The 22,767-nt window shown below is 36.9% G+C and overlaps 1 protein-coding gene and 1 long non-coding RNA gene across 2 annotated transcripts; both read right to left on the bottom strand.

The window, feature by feature from the left end:
- Positions 1-344: 344 nt before the first annotated feature.
- LOC132045470 (uncharacterized) lies at positions 345-10,606 on the bottom strand. Its single transcript, XR_009412425.1, has 5 exons — positions 9,435-10,606; positions 2,810-2,937; positions 2,452-2,478; positions 1,481-1,575; positions 345-632 (listed from the first exon to the last, which is right to left on the bottom strand). It is a non-coding gene; the product is annotated as an uncharacterized LOC132045470 (long non-coding RNA).
- A 417-nt stretch (positions 10,607-11,023) lies between these two features.
- Positions 11,024-13,915, bottom strand: LOC132045469 (cytochrome c oxidase subunit 5C-like). Its single transcript, XM_059436066.1, has 2 exons — positions 13,648-13,915; positions 11,024-11,505 (listed from the first exon to the last, which is right to left on the bottom strand). Exon 2 carries the CDS (start codon positions 11,472-11,474, stop codon positions 11,280-11,282), a length of 195 nt encoding a protein of 64 aa, XP_059292049.1. The 5' UTR covers positions 11,475-11,505; positions 13,648-13,915; the 3' UTR covers positions 11,024-11,279.
- Between the last annotated feature and the right edge of the window lie 8,852 nt (positions 13,916-22,767).

Genomic DNA, 22,767 nt, shown 5'->3' with positions numbered 1-22,767 from the left:
AAAGTAACTGCTTAACATGGCAAGGAATATGAACAACATACTTCAAAGTAAGAAAATCCTATTTCCATAAAATTCCGAATACATATAGACATTTCAACCGAGCGGTCCCCGGTATTAGTGTACTTCATCTTATACTAGCAAGGTTTGCCCGTGCATTTCAAATTAATAGTACTTGCTCATGTTTTCATTTCAGAATAATACTTGTTCAAAGTTTCAAATTAATAATACTTGCTCATGTTTTCATTTCAGAATAATACTTGTTAAAAGTTTCAAATTAACAGTACTTGCTCATGTTTTCATTTCAGAATAATAGCTATTTATCAATGTTGAAAGAATCTGGTAAATGACCCAGATCATAATTCTGAGTTTAATCAATAAGGATGAACACATTTACACACAACAATATTCTAAGAATCTAATGAGCAACAACATAGAAATACAACATAGCAAGAGAAGCAACAACATTGCACTGCTCTGAACCTTTCTTTTAGCCATATCCTCTGTTAGAGTACCCGTCTTTTCTTCCTAGCTAATTTTCATATCTACCTGAGAATGCTTTGTCACCACTTCTCTTGCATCTAGTTGATGTCTTGTTCCAAGCAAGAGTTAAACCATGTCAGAACAGTCCGGTCCTATAGAAATTTGAAATAACCTAAGTTTAAACTTAAACTTCTCACAAGGAAAAATAAATTTGCAGTTCAGAAATACTCGATAAACGAAAGTCAACAGCAGAGGAGAGTAGATAGCTGCCTAATATACGGGACTTTAGGTGGTGCCTTTTTTAAAACTTCTTACAACCTATTGCTTGTTTTGGAGTTTGGTTAGTGCAAAACAATTAATCAACATAAATGAGATGAGAAAGGAAAATAAAATTTCACAGTCCAAGTGCGCATCTATTGGAACCTCTACTTTTTAACGAATTTGTACCATAAAAGGCGTTGAAAATAAATCAAGTAGCCTCAAAAGTGGGTTCAAAAGATGACTGAGAAAATGAATCTCAAATAATAACCAGTACTACAACTAAAGAAAAGAAAGGACCAAAATAGGTTTTTATTTAATACACTCAAAAGTGTATTAAACAGTTACCTTGAATCAGGTACGTGAAACAACATAAGAAAAATAATCTTTTTTCTCTTTTCTGTATAAGTTTAAAGGAACTCAGTCTTCAAGAGAACCTCCAAAATAATAGTGTTCTATAGACCAACCATAAGATCAGATGTTAACCTTCATTAAGTTCCTGCGACCTTAACTCTCACTAATTATTAGAGCATAAGAGAAGAAATTATAGACAAATTAAAATGCATATATTTCCGATGGTACTTAATTTCGGGATTGTAGCATTTCTGAAACTAAAGAAGCGAATTGTATCCCAAAATAGTAGAATATACTCTTTAGAAAAGATATTAATGAAGTGCTATTATATTGTAAGACTAAAAAATGAAAAGTACTACTATTATTGTCAATAGCTGAAGAGGCTTACTTTCTTTCCAGTATGATGATTCTTTTCTTGTACTCTTAAATACAACCAAGCAGCAAATACTGGCACAATTCCAAAATAATGTGTAATTTATCCAACTGACAATTAATAATTCACCAGTGAGAATAAGTAATGTTCGACTCTTTGAAGCCTAAAAGTACATGCACACAAACAACACAGGCTATCTATAAAAACGACCAACATTTAATCTACAAAACAAGCCCCCGTAGTTTCAGCGAGATGTTAAAATTATGGAGTATTGAATTTTACTTATTACCCATCGGAGGAGAAGTGCAACCCATCAAGGTCTTGAATTTCATATAAACCATTTGAATATCACAACTAAGTTTCTATCAAATCCCAAAATTAGAAGTAAATGATGTTAACTTGTCATTCAATATTTAAATTTCTCTAAGTTTCTAAATATCACTCAAGATTTTTGTGAAAGGAAGTCTTTACTCAAAAAGTCCTGTATTATTCTATCGTGAATGGAACATTGATAAAACTTGCTATCTAGAAAAGCTCAACTCCTACACTCCTCACTTGTTCTTTTATTTGTTGCTTGGCATCCTTATAAGAACTAAGCTTTGATATGCACCAGAATAAGAATATTAACAATTTAATATTTCAATATAACTTAATCCAACGGCATACAATGAGAAGCGATAGGCAATAACCCAAAATATACCAACGGACTTCCAGTAAATCCCAAACAACATAAATTTTCAACAAATTTACATTAACTATTGAAGTAATTCTCAAGAACCTTAGAATGATAGTACACTTTTATTGACTTCCAGTCCAATTCTTAATACACAAAACCATCCAAAGAATAAGTGTCACACCATTTGATTTACATTCACTTATTATGCTCTAGGAATCAAGGTTTATTTAATAGTAAAGCATTGAGGAATCAAAATGATAATGCCACACATGTATTGATCACAAATACAGTCCAAAAGTAAATAATGTACCTTATAGATGAGAATCTTGAAGAACACCTGTGAAAAAAAGAAAAAAGAGATACAATAAACTATTATTCAGTTGTCTCAGGCATATCATCAAACAGTTGGGCAAATCAGTGAGCAGAACGTCTTAGTAGTTAGGATCATTTATCTTAATGTCATATCACCAAAGTACTTCGAAGAAAGAGCAGAAATGAAGCACCTCACTGTTTCAGATCCAACTTCCTAAGAAGGAAAGGAAAGAAAAAAACAAACAAAACAGAACATGCATGTCGAGGATGGACAAGAAATGGGGAGAAAGTTTCATAAAAAAATAAGAAGAAAGTACAAACATATATTAGGAAAATAACAAAATTGGAGTGCTTACCAGTGAATAAATGAAGAAGCAACAGATAAATAAATGAAAGAGGTTAAGAAGAAATGAACAAAGGCCTGCAGATCTTCTCAGATTCCATGCCTTGAACGCCGTCCATCTTCTCTGCCCCTAAACAAGTACTGCAAGAAGAGCGGAAGAAAGTTGAGAAGAAGACAAGAGAGGTTGGAGCGATGGGATGGTCAAACCGGAGAATATAGGTATCTCTGTGTCTAAAGTGGAAGTGTAATGTGCAGCACACGTGGTATACTAATAAAAAGGGCACTGGACAGGTGTAACAGCCACTTTGGCTTAGCTTATAAATTGTCTGTTTTCAGCTTTTTTGAGTGTTTGCCTGGCTAGCTTATAAGCCATTTTATGCTTAAAATAAGTCTAAAAAAATAAGTTGGCCCGTTATAAGCTGCTTTTTTTAAGCCCATTCAAAGAGGCTCTAAAAGGCATTGGACACAAAAAGAGAATAATAGCAAATGACGAGGATATAACGGGTAACAAAAATTGGTTGGTTTCTCATGTATAGCACAAAGTAATAATTCTGAAGCCTTGTTCATCCATCAAACTCCCATTTCTATAATATAGAATGTATGTAGCCCCCTAATGTTTGGAAGCAAGGAATGAGGTTCTAGACATTGAATAATGCCCCCGGGAAAATCTAATGACGACCAAACGGTACTGCCTCGTTAAAAACCTTACCGGAAAAATCCATTCGGGACAAAAATCAGACGAAGGGAAAAAGAGTGCAGCACCACCCGCCACAGTTCCCCGCCTAAGCATAATATCTTTTGAGGAAACTTACATTCCAATTACTTGGGACTTCCTTTCCTTCTGAATCCTCGAGCTTATATGAGCCTTTTCCGGTAATACCAATCACCTTGTATGGGCTTTCCCAGTTTGGACCTAGCTTTCCAGCATTCGCGTCTCGAGTACTTTGAGTGACCTTCCGTAGCACCAAGTCACCGAGCTTGAAGTGACTTAGGTTGGTGTAACGATTATAGTATCGCCATCTGTTGCTTTTGAGCCATCATCCGAACGTATGCGAGGTCTTTGTGTTCCTCTAATAGATCCAGCTGAACCGATATATTACTTGATTCCAAATGAAATCAATTACTTCTTTCTCTCTGATCTTCTTGTAAGCTGCAGCCTCAACCCATTTAGAGAAGTAATCCGTTACCATTAGTATGAATCATACCTGACCAGGCCCTGCCGGCAACGACCCTGCTATGTCCATCCCCCATTTCATGAACGTCCAGGGGGAAATAACAGGGTGCAACTCTTCGCTGGGCCGATGCAACATTTGAGCATACTTGGCGGCACTTGTCACACCTCCGAACGAATGCCTTGGCATCCTCTTCCATTCGAGGCCAATAATACCCAGCCTGGAGCAACTTCTTTGAAAGCAACTCCGCACCGGAATGATTACCACAAATCCCCTCGTGCACCTCCCGCATGACGTAATCCGACTCCTCAGGTCCTATGCACTTTGCCATCGGGCCGAAAAAACACCTGCGGTGAAGCAGACCACCAATGACGCTGTAGAGGGCCGCTTTTGTTCGCATAGCCCTTGAAGCCTTTGAGTCTTTCGATAGCTTCCGGTGATTGAGGTAGTCCAAGAACTCATTCCGCCAATCCCATATGAGGCTGGTTGAATTGACTTTATCATATCGTGACTGATCTAAGGCTGAGTGCAGCAGTTGGACCAAAGATTTTGAGTTTAGGCCTACTGACTCTGTGGACGAGCCCAAATTGGCCGGTGCATCAGCCTCCACATTTTCCTCGCAAGAAACGTGCACCACCGTCCATTCCTGAAGCTAGGCCTGCAACCTTAGGACTTTCTCCAAGTACTTTAGTATCCGCTTTTCCTTGGATTCGAACACTCCGTGCACTTGATTTACCACCAGGAGGGAGTCACACTTTGCCTCAATGACTTCTGCTCCGAGTCCCCTGGCTAGTTCTAAACCTGCAATCAAAGCTTCATACTCCGCTTTATTTTTAGTGAGAGGCACACTATTAATGGCTCGCCTCAAGACATCATCATAAAGTGAGCACAACCTCGAGCCCCGTGCCTTTTACATTGGGCGCCCCATCCATGTGGGCACATACCTTGGACCGGACCATTATACTGTAGAGAGTTTCCTTACATCCGAGGAAGCCTCGCAGGATCGAAACCACCACAAAAAGTACGCTGAGACTTGGGACTTCGGTGTGATGCGAGGGGATACTCAATGTCGAACTCGCTTAACTCAACCACCCACTTCACCAATCTCCCTGAGAGTTCAGGCTTGTGGAGCACATTCCTTAAAGGAAAGGTGGTAACCACGGCGATTGGGTGACATTGATAATAAGGTCGAAGCTTATACGAGGCCATTACTAGGGCGAAGGCCAACCTTTCTAATAAAAGGTACTGAGTTTCAGCCCATGACATGACTCGACTTACATAATAAACAGGGAATTGCGTACCTTGATCCTCCCGAACAAGAACTGCGCTTACCGCTACCTTGGAGAATGCCAGATAGACTTGCAGCACCTCCCCTTCCTTTGGTTTGGACATAAGCGGTGGTGAGGATAAATATGCTTTAAGGTCATGGAGCGCTTGTTGACACTCCGGTGTCCATTTGAAATCATTTTTCTTTTTGAGCAAAGAGAAGAACTTGTGACACTTCTCCAAGGACCTTGATATGAATCTGCTGAGAGCAGCTATCCACTGTACCGTCTTTACCTCCTCCAAGGTGCAGGAATGTCTTCGATGGCCCTTATCTTCTTCGAGTTTATTTCAATTCCCCTTTGAGTGACAACGAATCCCAAGAACTTATCAAATCCGACCCTGAATGTGCACTTCTCAGGGTTCAGCTTCATATTATATTGCCTCAAGATGGAAAATATTTCCTGCAAATGATTAATATGGTCCCCTAGATGGAGACTTTTGACTAGAGTATCATCTATGTATACCTCCATGGTTCTGCCTATTTGTCGTTCAAACATCTTATTTACGAGCCTTTGATAAGTGGCTCCAGCATTTTTTAACCCAAAACGGCATTACATTATAATTGTATGTTTCGAATTTAGTTATGAAGGAAGTTTTCTCTTGATCCTCCAGGTGTATCCTTATCTGGTTATACCCGGAGTAAGCATCGAGGAAACTCATTACTTTATGTCTAGTTGTAGCATCGATCAGTTGATCGATACTCGCAACGGGAATGAATCTTGCAGGTATGCTTTATTTAAATCTTTGAAGTCTATACACATTCTAAACTTGTTACCTTTTTTCGGAACTACCACTACATTAATGAGCCAATTCGGGTACTTGGCTTCCCTAATGGACCCAATGTTTAAAAGGCGAGCAATCTCTTCCTTAACGAACCTGTTGCGGACCTCCGCTATGGGTCGCTTCTTTTGGCGACCGGTAGGAAGCTAATATCCATTCCAAGTTTGTGAGTTGCTACATCCGATGGGATACCTGTCATATTCTTATGGGACCAAGCTAAACAATCATTGTTATCGCATAAATAAGCAAGCATAGCTTCCCTGAGCTCCAGGGTTAACCCCGTGCCCAGGTATACTTTTCGCCCCGGAAGCTCTGGATGCAAAGCAATATGCTCTAACTCCTCAGTAGCGGATTTGGTAGCATCTGATTTGTCCGGTGGTTGAAAATATCTCGGGACCTCATAATCGTCCTCAACCTTTTCATGCTTTACGTTATTTTTGCTCTCCACTGATATCTTCTGGTTTTCATCCGAGGCGGGTCTCGAGCTTTGTAATTGCTACAAGGTCGACTCGTTCTGGCCCCCCATTGTTACAAGCTCTTCCACAACGAACATGTCATTTGCTGATTGCTCACCCCGGATCTGTCTGATCCCGTACGGAGTAGGGAATTTAAGCAAAAGAGGATGGAGAGTAGAGAGGACAACCTTCATGTCGTGGAGCCAAGATCTCCCGAAGATAGCATTGTATTGCATGTCACCGTCGATCACATAAAATTTTGTCAACTTCGTGACCCCTCCTGCTTCTGCGGGCAAGTCAATTTCGCCCTTGGTGGTTTCACTAGCCATTTCGAAGCTCGATAATGTCCGTGCCGCCGGTATCATTTCTCTAACATTCCAATTTCTTACACCACCTTCAAGCGGAGGATAGTTGCTAAAATTCCCGGATCTACCATGATTCACTTGACTTGGCAATTTCCAATAAGTATGGTGATGACAAGGGCATCGTTATGAGGCAAAGTGACGGCCCCTACATCTTCATCGGATAAGGTAATAGCCTCATCCTCCGGAAACTCTCGAGTTCACTTTTTCCGTGTCACTGAGATCTTCATCTTCCTGGACGCGGTGAAGCTAGTCCCCGCTATCATAGCTCCTCCGAAAATCATGTTGATTACGTGTGAGGGAGCAGTTGACGCTCTTTCTCCTCGGCAGGGTTGGCTCTGCTGTAATTGTTTCTTCCTCTCTCGCTTAAGTATTCCCGGAGGTGCCCTCTGGCAAGCATGTTCGCCACCTCCTCCCGGAGATGTCTACATCTACGGGTCTTATGCCTGCGTGTCCTATGAAATCGCACTGCACCTGCCTAGCCCCTTGAATTGTGGGCAGATCGCAAATTTCTCGAGGACGAGATGACGGATTTGTCTTCGTAACATCCACCATCCGAGAGATTCGCTAATGGTGAAAACCGTAATACGAAAGTCAGGGATGTTCCGATCCCTTCGACGGAGAACTGGACTGATTATTCTTAGGCTGGAAACCCCGTCCTTTCTTCCCGAAAGTATCTTTTTTATTTCCTCCGGGCTTCTCAAGCTTCTCTCGCAACTGTGACCCACCATTGGCTCGGCGGAGGATATGGCCGAAACGATTCTTTAAGTTCCGATCCGACGAACCTTTTATCCGCCTTTGTAGGGAAACTGAAGACGAATCCCCTAGCAAGTCATCTTCCACTCGAATTTTTTGATTCATATTCGCCAGGTACGTCCTCTCAAAGCCAGGTCGGAACTCGATGAGACTTTCCGAGCCTCCGTATGCGTCCAAACTCAAAGAATTCCCGACCTTTGTAAAAAGCTTCGGGCCCCACTCATCCGGTACAAACAGGCAACATACGCTCCTTCCGGGAATCGGGTAACGAAATCCCAAAGATGCCCGATTCTCCCCGAGCAATACCAAGACGTCCGCCTTCCCCGGTTTTCACCTTTTCTCTTGCACCGCGAGCTTTGATAAAAATATCCGCCAAAGATGGCAAATGATGTGATTGAATGCTCCGAGAGATGGGAGTACCACGTCATGGACCCCCGGGCAAAGGTCTTACCAAACTTCTTGATTAGCATAGTCTCGATCTCCTTCTCCCCGGCGTCATCGTGCCCTTGATCGCCATAGAGTAAGGTGCGGTAGAATGCGGATCCCCGGGGCGATCGGCACATCATATTTGGGGAATATCGGCATTTTCAACCACGGACGGGCCCGCCGCTCAGAAAGGTGCGCCGTTGGCGCATTGAAAGTCGGCTCCTCCACGATCGGAAAAGCCCTAGGAATTTGGCCGAGGCCTTTCGAATTCCTTCGTTCTTCTTTGCTTCTGCTGCTTATCCATCTTCCCGGTAATTTCCTTCATGAACCGCTGGACTTCGTCTTAGAAAGGATCAAGGGGAGCTGTTCCACTTTCGGTAGCCTCTTCCTCTCCTCCCATCGATTTTTTTTCCCAGTTTCCCCGAGCTGGCCACGTGTTCCCGCGGCACCAAACGGAGGTCGGTAATTGCCAGATGCTTACGAAGGTTTCAACAACTGCTTTAACCGTTGCACTTCCGACACGGTACCGTGGTATTGTCCTCGAGGATCCGGACGGTGTTTCTCGCTATAGGTTCATCGCGCGATATCGTCCGTTATGGTGTCGAGGTCATGATCCCCTCGTGCGGTACCGCAGCTCCTCGTTCGATCGGCACCATCTTCGGTCCCAGCCGGAGATCGGGCCGCGTCGGTCCACGGTGCCTGGGGTTTCCATTAACTTCTGACATACCTGGATTGGGTACTTAGGAAAAAACAGAGAACTGTGAGAAAATTATTAAAACAATCGATGGTTACAATGATAACCACAACTGTCCCGGCCCCACGGTGGGCGCCAAACTGTTTACCCGTAAAATGGTTCAGTTGAATTTGTTCACGTGGTCAGGGACACGTAGATCAGAGTAACCAATAAGATTAAGAAGCTTGTATCTAAATATTGTGAATAGACGCAAATAAGATAAAGAGAGAGAGAGAGAGAGAGAGCCTGGATTATAGATGCTTATCCGAGGTTAGCTTCCTCTTGTTATCGATGAACCGTGACTCCAGAGCTTAGTAAGTAATAGCAAGAGTATAGAATGTACAAAAATATGAGAGTAAGAGTTGTGTGTATTAGCTTGAATCTCATGTCCTACAATAGGAATTACCTCCTCTAGTTATGCTTAGAGCTAGGGGAACATATTCCATGTGTCACGCCCCTGCTCATAATAAGCCTTAAAGGCATTGTAATAATATACAATAAAGAGGTTCATAAAATTGCAATAATAGTGAATATGTAATGCCCCCGCTGTGTAATAACGGATGACCGATAGGCCACTCAGGTCAGGAGAAGATGCGCGTTACACCGGACCTACAACTTCTTCCGGTACCATAGATCTTCCCCGGTCGCAGCGATGCTGACTCAGCTGAAGTCTTATCCTTTGTGTCATGTGTCTCGACCACATTGGTACAACGGGATCCTTTATATTTCACCCATTACAGAAGTGCAGTCAAGTTGGACCACATGAAGAATAATATTGTTCCTAAAATATTTTTCTTGGTTTGCAAACTTCATGCTTTATGTAGTAATGCAAATGGCAGAACTGAATACATTTGGCAGAGAAGTCATAACACATAATCTAGGGAAATTAATGATAACAAAGTTAGTTTTGTCTTTACTGAAATATGATAAAATTCAATGATTTTAATGAGAAAAAATAATAATTTTGTAATTTACTGAGTAGTAAAATCTAGTGACCACACATGCAATTTAATTTCTTGTGCTAATTGTGATCTCCATCCCCCGTATTTTCTGCAAGTTTATTTCACTTAATTCCTTCTATATGTTTTTGATCAATCGAGAAGATCATTCATAGTTTAATCAGCTATCTTTAAAGAGAACGAAATAGTTCAAAGTCTGGCTGATATATTAGCCAAACGAATTCCAGATAATTGCTTTAATTTGCAGATGAACATGTGATAAGTAATGCATAAAAAGACATTGAGACATCTGGATTCCTTCTCCTAACCCCAAAACAAAAGAAAAACGAAAATGTAAGGGACCTAGTTAAACCGATATGAAAAATTGAATATTTGAAGAAATTTTAGAATTTGCAATAATCACGTGATAAGGATACTATTTACCATCATTTGGTGAAAATTAGTACGCCTCATCACATACTAGGAACAATATCAACATAATAGGTTGGAAGCATAAAAAAAGAATGTTAGTTATAAATTTGTAGTACTTCTCGTTCGGTAAATTGAACTCGTAGCTCAAGCCCCATCTTCTATAAAAGATAAAGTTGAATATTTTCAGTAAACAATTGGTTGGCAAAATAAAAATATTCTCGGAGCACCATCGATGAACATTCATGTAGTGCTCTTGCATTCTTGTTCCACTAGTGTATTGATATTTATGTTTGGTAGGACGGAAGTTTTTTTCACATAAAATTTTTCTTGAAAAATACTCTTGAAAAATAAATTGAATTATTTATATATAATATAAACAAATGGAGTACTGTAAAAAGTAGTAACAGAAACGGTGGTAAGTCTAGGGTGATGGTGGAGGTTAGGGCCTCAATGGAGTGGATTGGAAGATGGCAAGAAGTGGAATGTCAATTTATCAATTATGAAACTTGTTTTCTCTTGCCTCAGGAAAGTCATTTTCCTCATCTAAAGGAGCTTATTTTTTAAAAATTTTGACCAACCAAACATGATAAAATGAAAAACCCCGTACCAAACACACCCTTAGTTTAAAATGATAGAGATCAAAGTGTAGTTTAGAGCCTTTTTTTCACTTGAGCAGGCTAATGGTATTGTTAAGCCAGAGATCAAAGTGTAGTTTAGAGCCTTTTTTTCACTTGAGCAGGCTAATGGTATTGTTAGGCCATATAGCCAAAAGGACATCATTCAAACAGCGCAATATTTGCGATTCACTGACGTGGATTGTCATGATATGTCACGGTGCAACATAATATCTGCTGAACAGGAAATTAATTTTCACAATAACTATAGATTAAGTTCACAACTTCCAGGCAAGGCAACAGAAATTCCCATCTCGAAAAGGACTATATCTGAACGGCCATTGAACAAACCAGAGGCAAGTGACCAGCAGATGTAAAATTTCCAAACATGAGACTTGTCAAGTTGAAGTTATAACAGGAAAATCCAAAGTTTACTAGTTTACTAGGAAGTGTAGGAGTATTGTTTTACATTACTATTTCAAAGGCAGTCTACTCTTCATCGACGACAACACTGATATCACCTTTCTCAAGCATATCATAAAATTCTTTGGTTCTCCTCTGGTTGTTCCAGTGGTGCTTCTTCCACAAGCCTCCCGCCGCAATGCCAAGAGCAATCCCAATCAGAATCTCCTTCACTACACTTGGACCTTTGTATGCAGCATGCGCAACATGTGAACCTGCCATTTTTCCCTCCTCTTTTCTTTCTCTCTTTTTTCTGGGAGGCATGACAAAAGGAACAGGTAAAAACACTACAATCACTACCTCATACAGGCAACCAAACATGCAGTAGCAGGGTTTTGTATCATAGAAGACACAAGTATATGCTAATAAATAATAATGATTTATTATTTGCAAGTCAATGTCTACATGTTTGTCCATTATTTCTACTTCAACTTCAACTTACGAACGGTGAATTTGAATTTGAAAAGAAATGGTTTGAGGAATATTTCGGAACAGAGGGAGGACTAATTTAAATCCCCAAACATAACAAAATTTCAATTACATTTGCTTCTATTCGCATAGCCACACGAGTTTAAAAATGAGAAATAAAACAAATAAGATAACGAATGAATCAGCTATACATCAATCCTAAACTAATTAATTAAGGTCAGATATATGAATCCTTGATATCCATTTCGCTCTATTCATGCCCATTTCATTCATATAAGTGTAGTTTGTAATATGTGGGAGGAGTCCCACATCGATGGCCAATAGCCATTGATTGGCTATAAAGAGTTAAGCCCATTTAGAGCCCGTTTGGATTGGCTTATAGCTTAAAGCTGTTTGCAGCTTATAAGCTGAAAAAAATAAGTTGGGGTAGTCCAACTTATTTTTTTTGGCTTATAAGCATTTTTCACTTATAAGCTGCTTTAGATAAACTAAGTTAAATGGGTCCAATTATTTTTTTGAGCTTATTTTAAGCACAAAATGACTTTAAGCTGGCCAGCCAAACACTCAAAAAAGTTGAAAACAGCTTATAAGCCAACTTATAAGCCGATCCAAACGGGCTCTTAGTCTAATAAAATGGCGTATTTATAAGATATGTGCATTTATATATATTTTATTATATATCTAAATGACTTGGACTTGGATCTTGGGCGCGGGCCGGGTCGGATCTTTAAATAAAAATTTTATTGCACAGTTTTTTTTTGTTTATTTAAAATTTGAATTTAATATTTAAATTTAACAAAACGTTGTGTCTGTTCAGAAAAGGAGCGTTTCTTCAGGAATAGTCTCCTTCTAAACTTCTATAAGAACGGACTCATCCCATAAGAAGCGAGACAATTTGCATGTACGATCAAAAGCTTTGTTGTATCCTGATAGAGATTTGCTTGTAATCCCTAAAGAATATACAGGCATAAACTCTTGAAAGATAGTGATCTTTCACGCCTCAAAGCATTAATTTTCTGTTATTCTTCTCTAATTTTTCTAACAATTCAGAACTTAAATAATTTGTCATTTAACACAATTACACAGAACCATATAAGTATCTAACTTAAAAAAGGACCTCGCCAGTGGCAAGCAGCAAAATCTAATACAATAGACAATAGTATATAAAAATAACAAATAAACCTTGGTAGTTGGTCCCCCCACTCACAGGATTTCTTTTTAAATAAATACGGGACCCACAAAGCACTTCTACCAAAATCAAAGCAAATCCCTTATTCCATATTGGCTTCCGTTTTTTCAGTTGGCTTGAATTAGCATAGCTTTTTAATCCAAATAAATCATAGACTTTATCGAAACTTCATCCATTTGCTAGAATCAGATAAAGGAAAGAGAGGAGAGTAAACAAACATATCTAATTTTTAATGTTCTTAAAATAGAACCTGTTATACATTTAGAATTATGGATTATATCACTATCTATTACTTCCTTGTCCTAATTCATGTGGTACAATTTTATTTTAATTTGTTCGAAAAAAAAAAGTTGCATTTCTATAATTAGAAATAACTTAATTTTAAAATTTTCTTTTTACTTTTAATGAAATGATTTGTAATAACACAAATGTTCAAGATTTGTTTCACACCACAAATTTCAAAAAATATTCTTTCTATTTTAAATTTTGTGTCAAATCAAACAGTGTCACATAAATTGAGACGGATGATATACTATTTTAATTGAATTTTTCGCTTAAGTTATGCTCCAGATAAAAGTACTGGGTTCAAATACATCCAGTATCAAAAGGCTACATCTATCTATGTGTGCGCACACACGCAAAGAAGGACAACAAAAGCTTCAATTTTAATTTCCTTTTTTTTTCAGCGCATAAACATAAAAACGGACAGGGAGAACAACAGAAGAACTAAAGAGAACCATGCAAGAAAAAAAAAAAATTCATCAGAAAGAAACAAACCTGTAGAGACCTGTTGGAGAAAAACCAGCGAAAACTAAGGAGACGGAATTGAAACAAAGGTATAAAAACCTCGGCAAAATGTTGTCGGTTCTAGAAGCTACTACTGTTACTGCAATAATCTTATATGACGCGCCACACGGTATTTAATTTTGTGTAACGGAGAATTAAGATCAATTTGAGAAATTGGTTTAGATGAATGGTGTAGATGAGATTCCTGAATTGCTTATTCGTGTTAGTGAGATACATCTTAATTGGAAACCTTTTTTCTGAAATGTTCGAGAAAGTGCTGCTGATGTGTTTAGCCACCCTTATAAAACGGTATTCATGACACGCCAGCATGGATTTTTTTAATTCTCTTTTTAAGGATTAAGTTGTAATCTTGATTGTTTGAGCACATTGGATCTTATTAATTTAATAAAAATCAAATTATCATTTTGTTTTTCAATGCGTTATGCCGGATAATAAAAACATTATAAAACTCATGAAAACCAATCCTATAAATAAAATCACATAATAACATTTCTATGAATCAAATATAATAATCACATGATTTCTAATACAAACAACTCGAACATATAACATAATTCAAAACAAATAATAATACATTATAATTTATATATTTAACAATCCCTCAAATTTCATTATGAAAAACATCTTTATTTTTTTTTTAAATTGATTTTTTTAAAAATCTTTGCTTATTCTTTTGTTCCTTTCAATTTTTTTGCTTTTCTACGGAAGAAAAATTATTTTTCTATCTTAATTAATGTAGAGATCTAGAGCATAATAAACTTAACAATTTTTGGGGTTCTATGATACTAATAATGGTGAAGTCTTCTTATTTCAAAGTAAAATAAGTTGTATCCTGATATATATATATTTTTTACTTTTTCATTCTTTTTTTTTTCTGTCCAAAATTCACAATTATTAGGTTATTCATTACCTTCATATTGTTATATTTGATGTGTGAGTTTTTATTAGCTTGTCATTTGATTTAATAATCCTTGCCTATTACCCTTTAATATAATATTCATCAATATAGATTTTTTCCAATTCTTGGTATAATTATTTATTTTAGAATATTAATTAAGTATGTAACAGGAACCTCAACTTAAATTCTTTTTGTACGCACCACAATTGTTAATTGTTTCTAAAGCATAGAATAATATGCATCTCTAGCTAATATATACTTCTAATTAATACTTAGTTTTGTTAAGTTACAGCATATTACTGGAGGGTAGGAGAATTAAGTTGAATCGTTCAAATTATTTCTCTTCTCCAGTTAATCTCTCTCCTCCTATACATTTCCATTTTACATAGTCATGGAGTTTTAAACAATTCAAGTTTTCTTTCATTAACTTAAATATATTCTTTATAATTTTTTTCTTATGCACCTTTCATTGTTCGGTTAAGTATCATATCATGTTATTCTCCTTCTTTTTCTCTGACAGATAACAATTTTCATAGTAGTGCAACCAAGTTTCATTTTTATCACTGATATTTTTCTATGTGAAATTATCCAAAAAAATTCAAATCTCAATGCTTGTTTCAACAATATATAAATATAGTAAAACTGGCATGCATAGTCAAATACTGATTATTTGTATGTGCACTTTAAATTATTTTAAATAGATATGTTGTACTTGTATGTGCACTTTAAATTATTTTAAATAGATTTCAGTTTAAACACAACTATAGAAAACGAAAAGTCAATAATAAAATATAAATAATTTTTTAGTATAATCTTTATCTTTTTAATTGGCTAAGATATAAATAATCCAACCTGTCATGTTAATGTCGTATTAACATATTAAATTAAAGCCTCGAGAAGTAATTGAAAACTCATTGCAATGGAGAAAACGATTCAAGCCAGAAAACTTTGATGCTTCATAAATATATTATATTTCCAAAAATTTAGGAAAACTAAAAATATTGCCCAAAAAAAAAAATTATATGTGCAAAAAGTAAAAAATTAACCTGATCTACTTGAGTTCTTCTCATAAGTTGTAAGAGTATCGAAATTCTCAATTATTAATTGGTTATACCTTAACATGTTGTGTGTTTTTTCTTCTTTGTTTTATTCTTGTTTTCTTTTTCTCAATTTTAATAATGAGATAAAGAAATAAAGCAAATCTATCCCTTATAGGACTATCCTATCCAATGCAAGCTGATCAAATTGGAATATTTCATCTTTGCTCCAAAAGTATTTAAAAAAAAAAAAAAAACAGAAAGAGAAAGAGAAGAATCATATTAAAACTAAAACTAACAATTCAATCAAAAATCAGAATTCACATAGAGAAAATAAGAAGTTTGCCCACTCACCTGTTTAATTTCTTGCCCTTAATCTTCCACGTACGTCTCTCTCTTCCACAATGCTCTCATGCTTTGTTTCTACGGTGTGTTATCAAACTTGTCGAAGAACTTTTCTTCAATAAATATCAGCGTCTAGAACACCAAAATTCCACAACTGGAACTTCCTCTTGCAATGTTTGAGTTCGATTTTTTTTTTCTTTTATGACTAAGACGACTAATTCATTCATGCTTAAAAATTCCGTTTGAAAAACTAATCATTTATTTTTCATTTTTCTCAAACTAAAAGTAAAATCATCTAAAGTTCTACAAAAACCGCTTTTAAAAAATGATTACATAAAGAAATAGGAAAAAGAAAGAAGAAGATAAAGATGTGGGTTTGTACTGTTTTCTTTTCAAACAGTTGTATAAAGAGGGATTGAGCTCCTCTCCATTTCCCTTCTCTCCATTTTTCCCAAGTTCTACCTTAGATTAGGGACACATGACATGTGTTAGAATTAATGACTAGGATTTAATTGACTAAAACAAGTCCCTAACCATGGTTTACATAATTAATAACTTATTCATAAATATATTAAAATATTCTCTCTCTTCCTATTTTACGTTTCCCACTTCTTTTTCCTACTTGCATTAGACTCATTATTCAATTGCCGATACACCATTACCCCGTGATATTACAAATTCACAGAATATATTTCATTACTAATTCACAAAATATATTACTAATTATATCGGATATCACCATTATTCAATAGGTGATATCTTTCGTTTTTCTTTATCTACAGGATATCACCATTATTCAACTGGTAATATCTCTTTCGTTTTTCTTTATCTACATAGCAGGGTTGAAAATCCCTTTTTCAATATTAATTTTTGAATCGATAACTTACATTCTATCTTTTAATTCCTTTTTGAGTTAATCTTTTAGTTGGGAAACGTAAAATAGGAAGAGAGAGAATATTTTAATATATTTATGGATAAGTTATTAATTATGTAAACCATGGTTAGGGACTTATTTTAGTCAATTAAATTCTAATCGTTAATTCTAACACATGCCATGTGTCCTTAATCTAAGATAAAACTTGGGGAAAATGGAGAGAAGGGAAATGGAGAGGAGCCCAATCCTATAAAGAGGTGGGTTATTTGAAGATAATTGTCATGTTTGGAAGATAACTGATTCCTATATTCTCTCCACATTAGCTTAAATTCCTCGGTTAATTTGAAGACAAACTGAATCCTATATTTTTTTTCATACTTCTTTTTCCATTGTAGTTTTTTAGTCTTTTTATTTTATATTTTTAAATTAGGAGTTTTTAAAAGGAGCAACACTTGTCATCTTATCCTTCTTTTGCCTCTCTTGTTATATATAGATAGATATGGTGGACTTTTTGTTTTGGGTAAATAGGAGTGAGGGTGGGGACGCGGTATTGAAAATTTTGATTCGACAATTTTAACTTTCAATTTGAATCTATTTGATTAGATATAAAATTTAAGAAAGAAGAGATGATTAGTCACATATATTTTCTGTGACTATAAATCATTGCATAAAGGTAAATTGTTTACAAATATAGAAAGAGGTCATTCTTTTTGACACAGACGAATAAGCAAATAGGTTCACATAAATTGAACAGAGGGAGTATATCGTTATTATACTAAATTAATTCGGCATTGTTTCGGACTAAAGTATAGCAATATGGGTATTGTTGGATTCATTTAACCTAGTAGATTACTATTTTGACTATGTTGAACTTGATTTCACAATAAAATTACAGTTTTGACCTTCAGGGACTTTTTGGACCCGAATCCCTTATATAACAATATGGGTATTGATAGACTCGTAATCTTACGTAAACACCGTATTTGAAATCGCATTGGGCTCGTTCGCAGTTCGAGGAGGGGAAAATCGGAATGACTGCTTCTTGATTTAGGCAAGTTGAGACTTACTAGACCCTCTATTTAGTGCTATGTGCTGGTTAATGTAATAAAGGGGTGTAATGGGGAGATGGGATCCCGTACTCGTGAGGTGAGCAACTTGTGCGCGTACCGGTGTAACTGTATGGGTAACTAAAACATAAAATAAATATGCGAAGTGATGGAGATTATGCACTACTAAAAAATCACTATTTTCACATTGATTTCCCATTGAAAAAGCTTTAGTGGCTATTTCCCACTGAATGTCGGTGGGAAAAACATAAATAATTGAGTTTTCATATGAAAAATTTATGAAGTTTCCCAGCGTTTTAATGGGAACATGTTTTCCACCATGCATATTTTCAGTGAGATTTTTCAGTGGGAATGAGGTAAGAAAATCATGTTGTATATCACAAATTTCCCACCGAATGTTGGTGGGAAAAACCATTTTTTCTAGTAGTGATGTGTTTAGCTTTCAGGCCATGAAGATGGTGGATAAATCCATTAGGTTGGTATGATTGCTGCTTATTTTGGCTATGATGGCCACAATTGATTGAATACTTGTGAATATTGACTTGATTTGCATTATCACTCCACATCTCATCTAAACTATGAAAAGGACATATATACTTGATATTTTTCATTTGCATGTTGTACGCATATCTATTCTTATTTTCATGATATTATTGGCATTTGATTGATGAAATGCAAGACAGGGGCCTGGGAGGCTGGATATTGGATATGGTACATGGATGGAGTGGTGATGATATTATAGCCAAACGGCTGAGACCAGATGTGATCTGGGAGATCTGATATTCCGGGTGGGTATATGGACCTCATGAGTCCCCCATGGGTCATGTGAAACCTACTGTAGGAGCATGTGTATACCGGTGCATATGGCCATTGCATTACATACTATTCACTTGCATTGCATGCATTCCTTTACATCTCATACCATTTTTGTTTGTTTGACTTGATTTCATGCCATAGGTGCGTTAAAGGACATAAAGATGGGATCTTTATGCTTATCCTTGACATACTTGATATAAAGATGTGATCGTTAGACCTAAACCTTTCATAATTGACATCAAGAGTGGATCTTTACACTTATACTTGACTTAAATGATGGAAAGGCTGGACCTTCACGATTATACTTGAAAAGGAATGGACTTTATGATCCGATTGTATTGTGAGAATCTTATTTACTATTAAATGCTTATGAATTGTGAACTTTGAAACTAACAAAGCAAGAAGAGGAGTATCATAAGTACCAACCCTCGTCATCACTATAGTTTAGGGTTGGTCAATGATGCTGTTGGGTACACGTGCATGCCGTAATCACTTTACACTTGCTGCACCTTTTGCGTGCAAGTTCAAATCTGAGCACGAGTGGAGATCGAGGATTGTAGATCCTTTGAAGCTCTTTCTTGGAGTTTAGGGTGAGCCAATGATGGTTTCACGATGCCAGATTCCCTCTGGTCTTTACTTTCTGTCTTTCATAACTTCAGACAGTATTTATGTATTATTCAGACTTGTATTCGGATTAGTAGATCTATACTTGTGACTTCCAGGTTTTGGGGAGTGTTTTGGACTTAGAAATATTTCTATTGAGTTTATTAAGACTATTAAGTACCTTGAGTTGTAATTCTTTACTTTCCACATTTACTTTACCCTATTTTGGACTTGTTATGATTTAGGGTTCGCCTAAGGGTTGGGTTAGGTACCCTCACGATATAAATAAAATTTTGAGTTGTGACAAATTTGGTATCAGAGTTCTAGGTTCGATAGTCTCACAATTACAAGAGTAATGTTTAGTAAGCTCCTAAGCGTCTGCGCCGTCTCCCTGTCTACCTGTGGGCATGAAAACAGTGTCCATAAAAAAGAGGACGTCAGTACGAATAATGTTCTGAGTATGTAAGGCATGTACAATAACATAACAAAGAAATAAAAGCGCATAAGATAAAGAGCAAACCTGCAACTGATTGCCTCTTAAGGAGGAATCATGCATGCTAACTTTTATATATAAAAAGAAATAATATTATATCATACATATATAAGCTGCCCGACCATATAGGTACGGTGTGGTCATCATTAGCCCGCGTCCAGGCCTCCCGCGTCCGGAGCGTAAGCTGCCCACTATAGTGGTGTGTTTGCCCGGCCGCCTATAGGGCGGCACGGTGTTATACTGCCCGACCATGTAGGCACGGTGTGATCATACATGAAAATAACATAAGGCATGCATGAGAGCCCAAATGAAAGCTATTCTATCGGAGTGACATAAGGTCGGTAACCTCCGATTACATTATGAAATAGTCATCGTCGCTATGTCTCGCCTTAAAGGAACTAATATCATGAGGTGAGACAACAATAAGAGACAACATCAATAAAATCATAAAGACAGGATTATCAAGCTCATATTAGCATCGTCTCAACGGTTTCAGAATCTCTGAAATAGCATCATTATCATCATCATTGTCATGGAACATATCTCCTTTTTATCTCATAAGAAACTCTTAAGTATCATGAACTCTCAACTCTTAGGATGTAATAAGATCATGGAATATGGAAAAGAAATCATAGCATAGAAGTCATGCCTTTGAAAGAAGGGGACTAGCCTTACATACCTTTATGACTCCTTTAACTTTATCAACTAAACACTTTCCTTCCAAGCTCACGACTCTACGTACAAAAGAATTCGTACCAAAATTAGATAATCGGAAGTATACTTAAGTCTCAACTAAAACGATTAAGAGCTAACAAAAATTGGACATCACTTCCTTTGTTTCGACAACTTTCTCCATATACTAGACAACCCCTAAATAGCAATAGCAACACCCATAATACTATAATCAATAAACTTCTTCAAGTTAAACATTATTCAATCCTCACAATTCTCTTTCAAATCATCCACAACCATGACCACAATACAACAACATATTCGTTTTTCACATAAGGCTCCCTCAACAACATTAGCATCATTCATAACAAGACTATACTCTATCATGACTCAATTGAACTTACTACTCAAAATACCCTTACTTCTATATTTTGGGCTCATATTCTACTTTCTTCTCCAATCCAAGTCTTTCAACCAATCAATACCTTTAATAACATGAAATAAGTGTAAAACTCACCTTTGATTAGGTAAGGATGAACTTTGGATGAATATATTTTTCTTGAGAGAAGCCCTAACTTCGATAGCAATAGAATTCTTGACTTCTATCAACCCTAGAGAGCCTCTTTTTCTCTTAATTCTCTTGATTCCTTTACTTCCATATTCTACTCTCTTGATTCTTGGTAGTTAGTCCTTGATTCCTGGTAGTTAGTCCTTGATTCCCCTTGAATTTATGTTAATATGATGTAGAGAATATTCTAGAGTCTTCAAGACCTGTAGAGAAAGTGGAAACTGAAAATTAAGAGCAAGGGTCGTCTATATATAGTTGAAACTGGAAAGTTCCAGCATTTGACGAGTAGGTCGACGATCCGTCGACTTGCGCCTGCAGATTGCAGAAACATGTTGACGGTGCATAGTGACGGTCCGTCGACATGTCGACGGCCCGTCGGCACTGACTGATGTCTGTAAAATTTCCTGAATCAGTTCAGATTTCGTTGACTGGATCCGTTCAACTTTTAATCTTGTAAATTACCAGGAATACCTGCTGGTACATTCATGTACGGGGTAAGACACTCTCTACCTTAACTTTCTCCAATGAGCTTTCTTCTTTTACCTCAAATGTCTTTGGAATCTTAATTAGACTAATTAAGTATCCCTTCTTACTTGTAGGAACATCATACACACATTAACTTGCGTTAGTCTATTCACCGCACAACCACCCGAAATTCCGATGTGTAACAATACATGCCTATCTTATGGTTATGAGGGTTTAAGTTCATGTTTAGTAAGTTATGGAAGGATTGGAGAACAAGCGAATCCAAGAAATTAAGTTTGTCGAAACTTTGGAAATACTTGGCAGAATTTTGGACATGATTTTTGGTCCAACTTGAGAGAGGTATATCTCCTAGAATATGAGGAGTTATGGGATGCATGACCTATGTAAATTCAAGTTCAGAGAATCTTCTTTCCAATGCAACTGACAGAACGCAAATCTGAGAAGTTCAGGACATTTTCACTGACCGTGAAAATGGAATTTTGCCATCGTGAAATGGTGACAGTGAGGAGGATCCATTGCACTGATTTCTCAGCTACTTTCACGGCTAGTGGAATTTTCCATGATCCGTGAAAGTGACCGTGGAATTGAGGCAGTGGAAAATTTCTCTTTTGTTATAAATTTAAGGGCCACGACCTTGGGTTCATTTATCACCAAAAATAGATTTTTCTACACCCTCTAAGCTCTCTCAAACACCCACAAACATTCCAAATCATCCCAAGCTATTCTAAGAGAAGATCAAACCTTGAAACCCTAAGCTAGTTCATAGAAGAGATGTTCTTGCTTCTAGTTGAAATTGTGGTGGATAAGCTTTGGAGTAAATTATGTGAAGTGAAGTCCTTTAAGTTATAAGGTATGATTCTCACTTTATTCTTATTTTGGATTGATATGAAGGCTTAGCAAGCCTTAAATGTGAAAATAGTTATGGAAGGAAGGTTATAAGGTGTTGGGTTGCAAAGTAGATATGGATGGAATTTGAAAGGATTTGGGATTGATTTCATAGTTGCATATAATCTCTTTGCTATGATATTGTTGATATCATAGTGATGTTTGGGTGTTGTTTGAAGATTGGTGAAAGTAACATAATATAGAGGAAATGCTACCCAAATTTCGTTAGCTCACCTATTAGTTTAGCTTTACCTTATAAGCTTTTCAACGACTTAACCTTAGTATGAATCGTCTTGAATGTAGATTTACAAGCTCGGAAGGATAGACGTTGAGTGGTTATGTAAGC

Source organism: Lycium ferocissimum, unplaced genomic scaffold (genome assembly GCF_029784015.1).
Source record: "Lycium ferocissimum isolate CSIRO_LF1 unplaced genomic scaffold, AGI_CSIRO_Lferr_CH_V1 ctg673, whole genome shotgun sequence".
NCBI classification, from domain to species: domain Eukaryota; kingdom Viridiplantae; phylum Streptophyta; class Magnoliopsida; order Solanales; family Solanaceae; genus Lycium; species Lycium ferocissimum.
The sequence above is the reverse complement of the archived record's forward strand: the minus strand, read 5'-3'. Positions and strand labels throughout refer to the sequence as shown.

Bases quoted from the DNA above. Each gene is read 5' to 3' on its own strand.
- LOC132045469 (XM_059436066.1), bottom strand. From the start codon at position 11,474: ATGGCAGGTTCACATGTTGCGCATGCTGCATACAAAGGTCCAAGTGTA.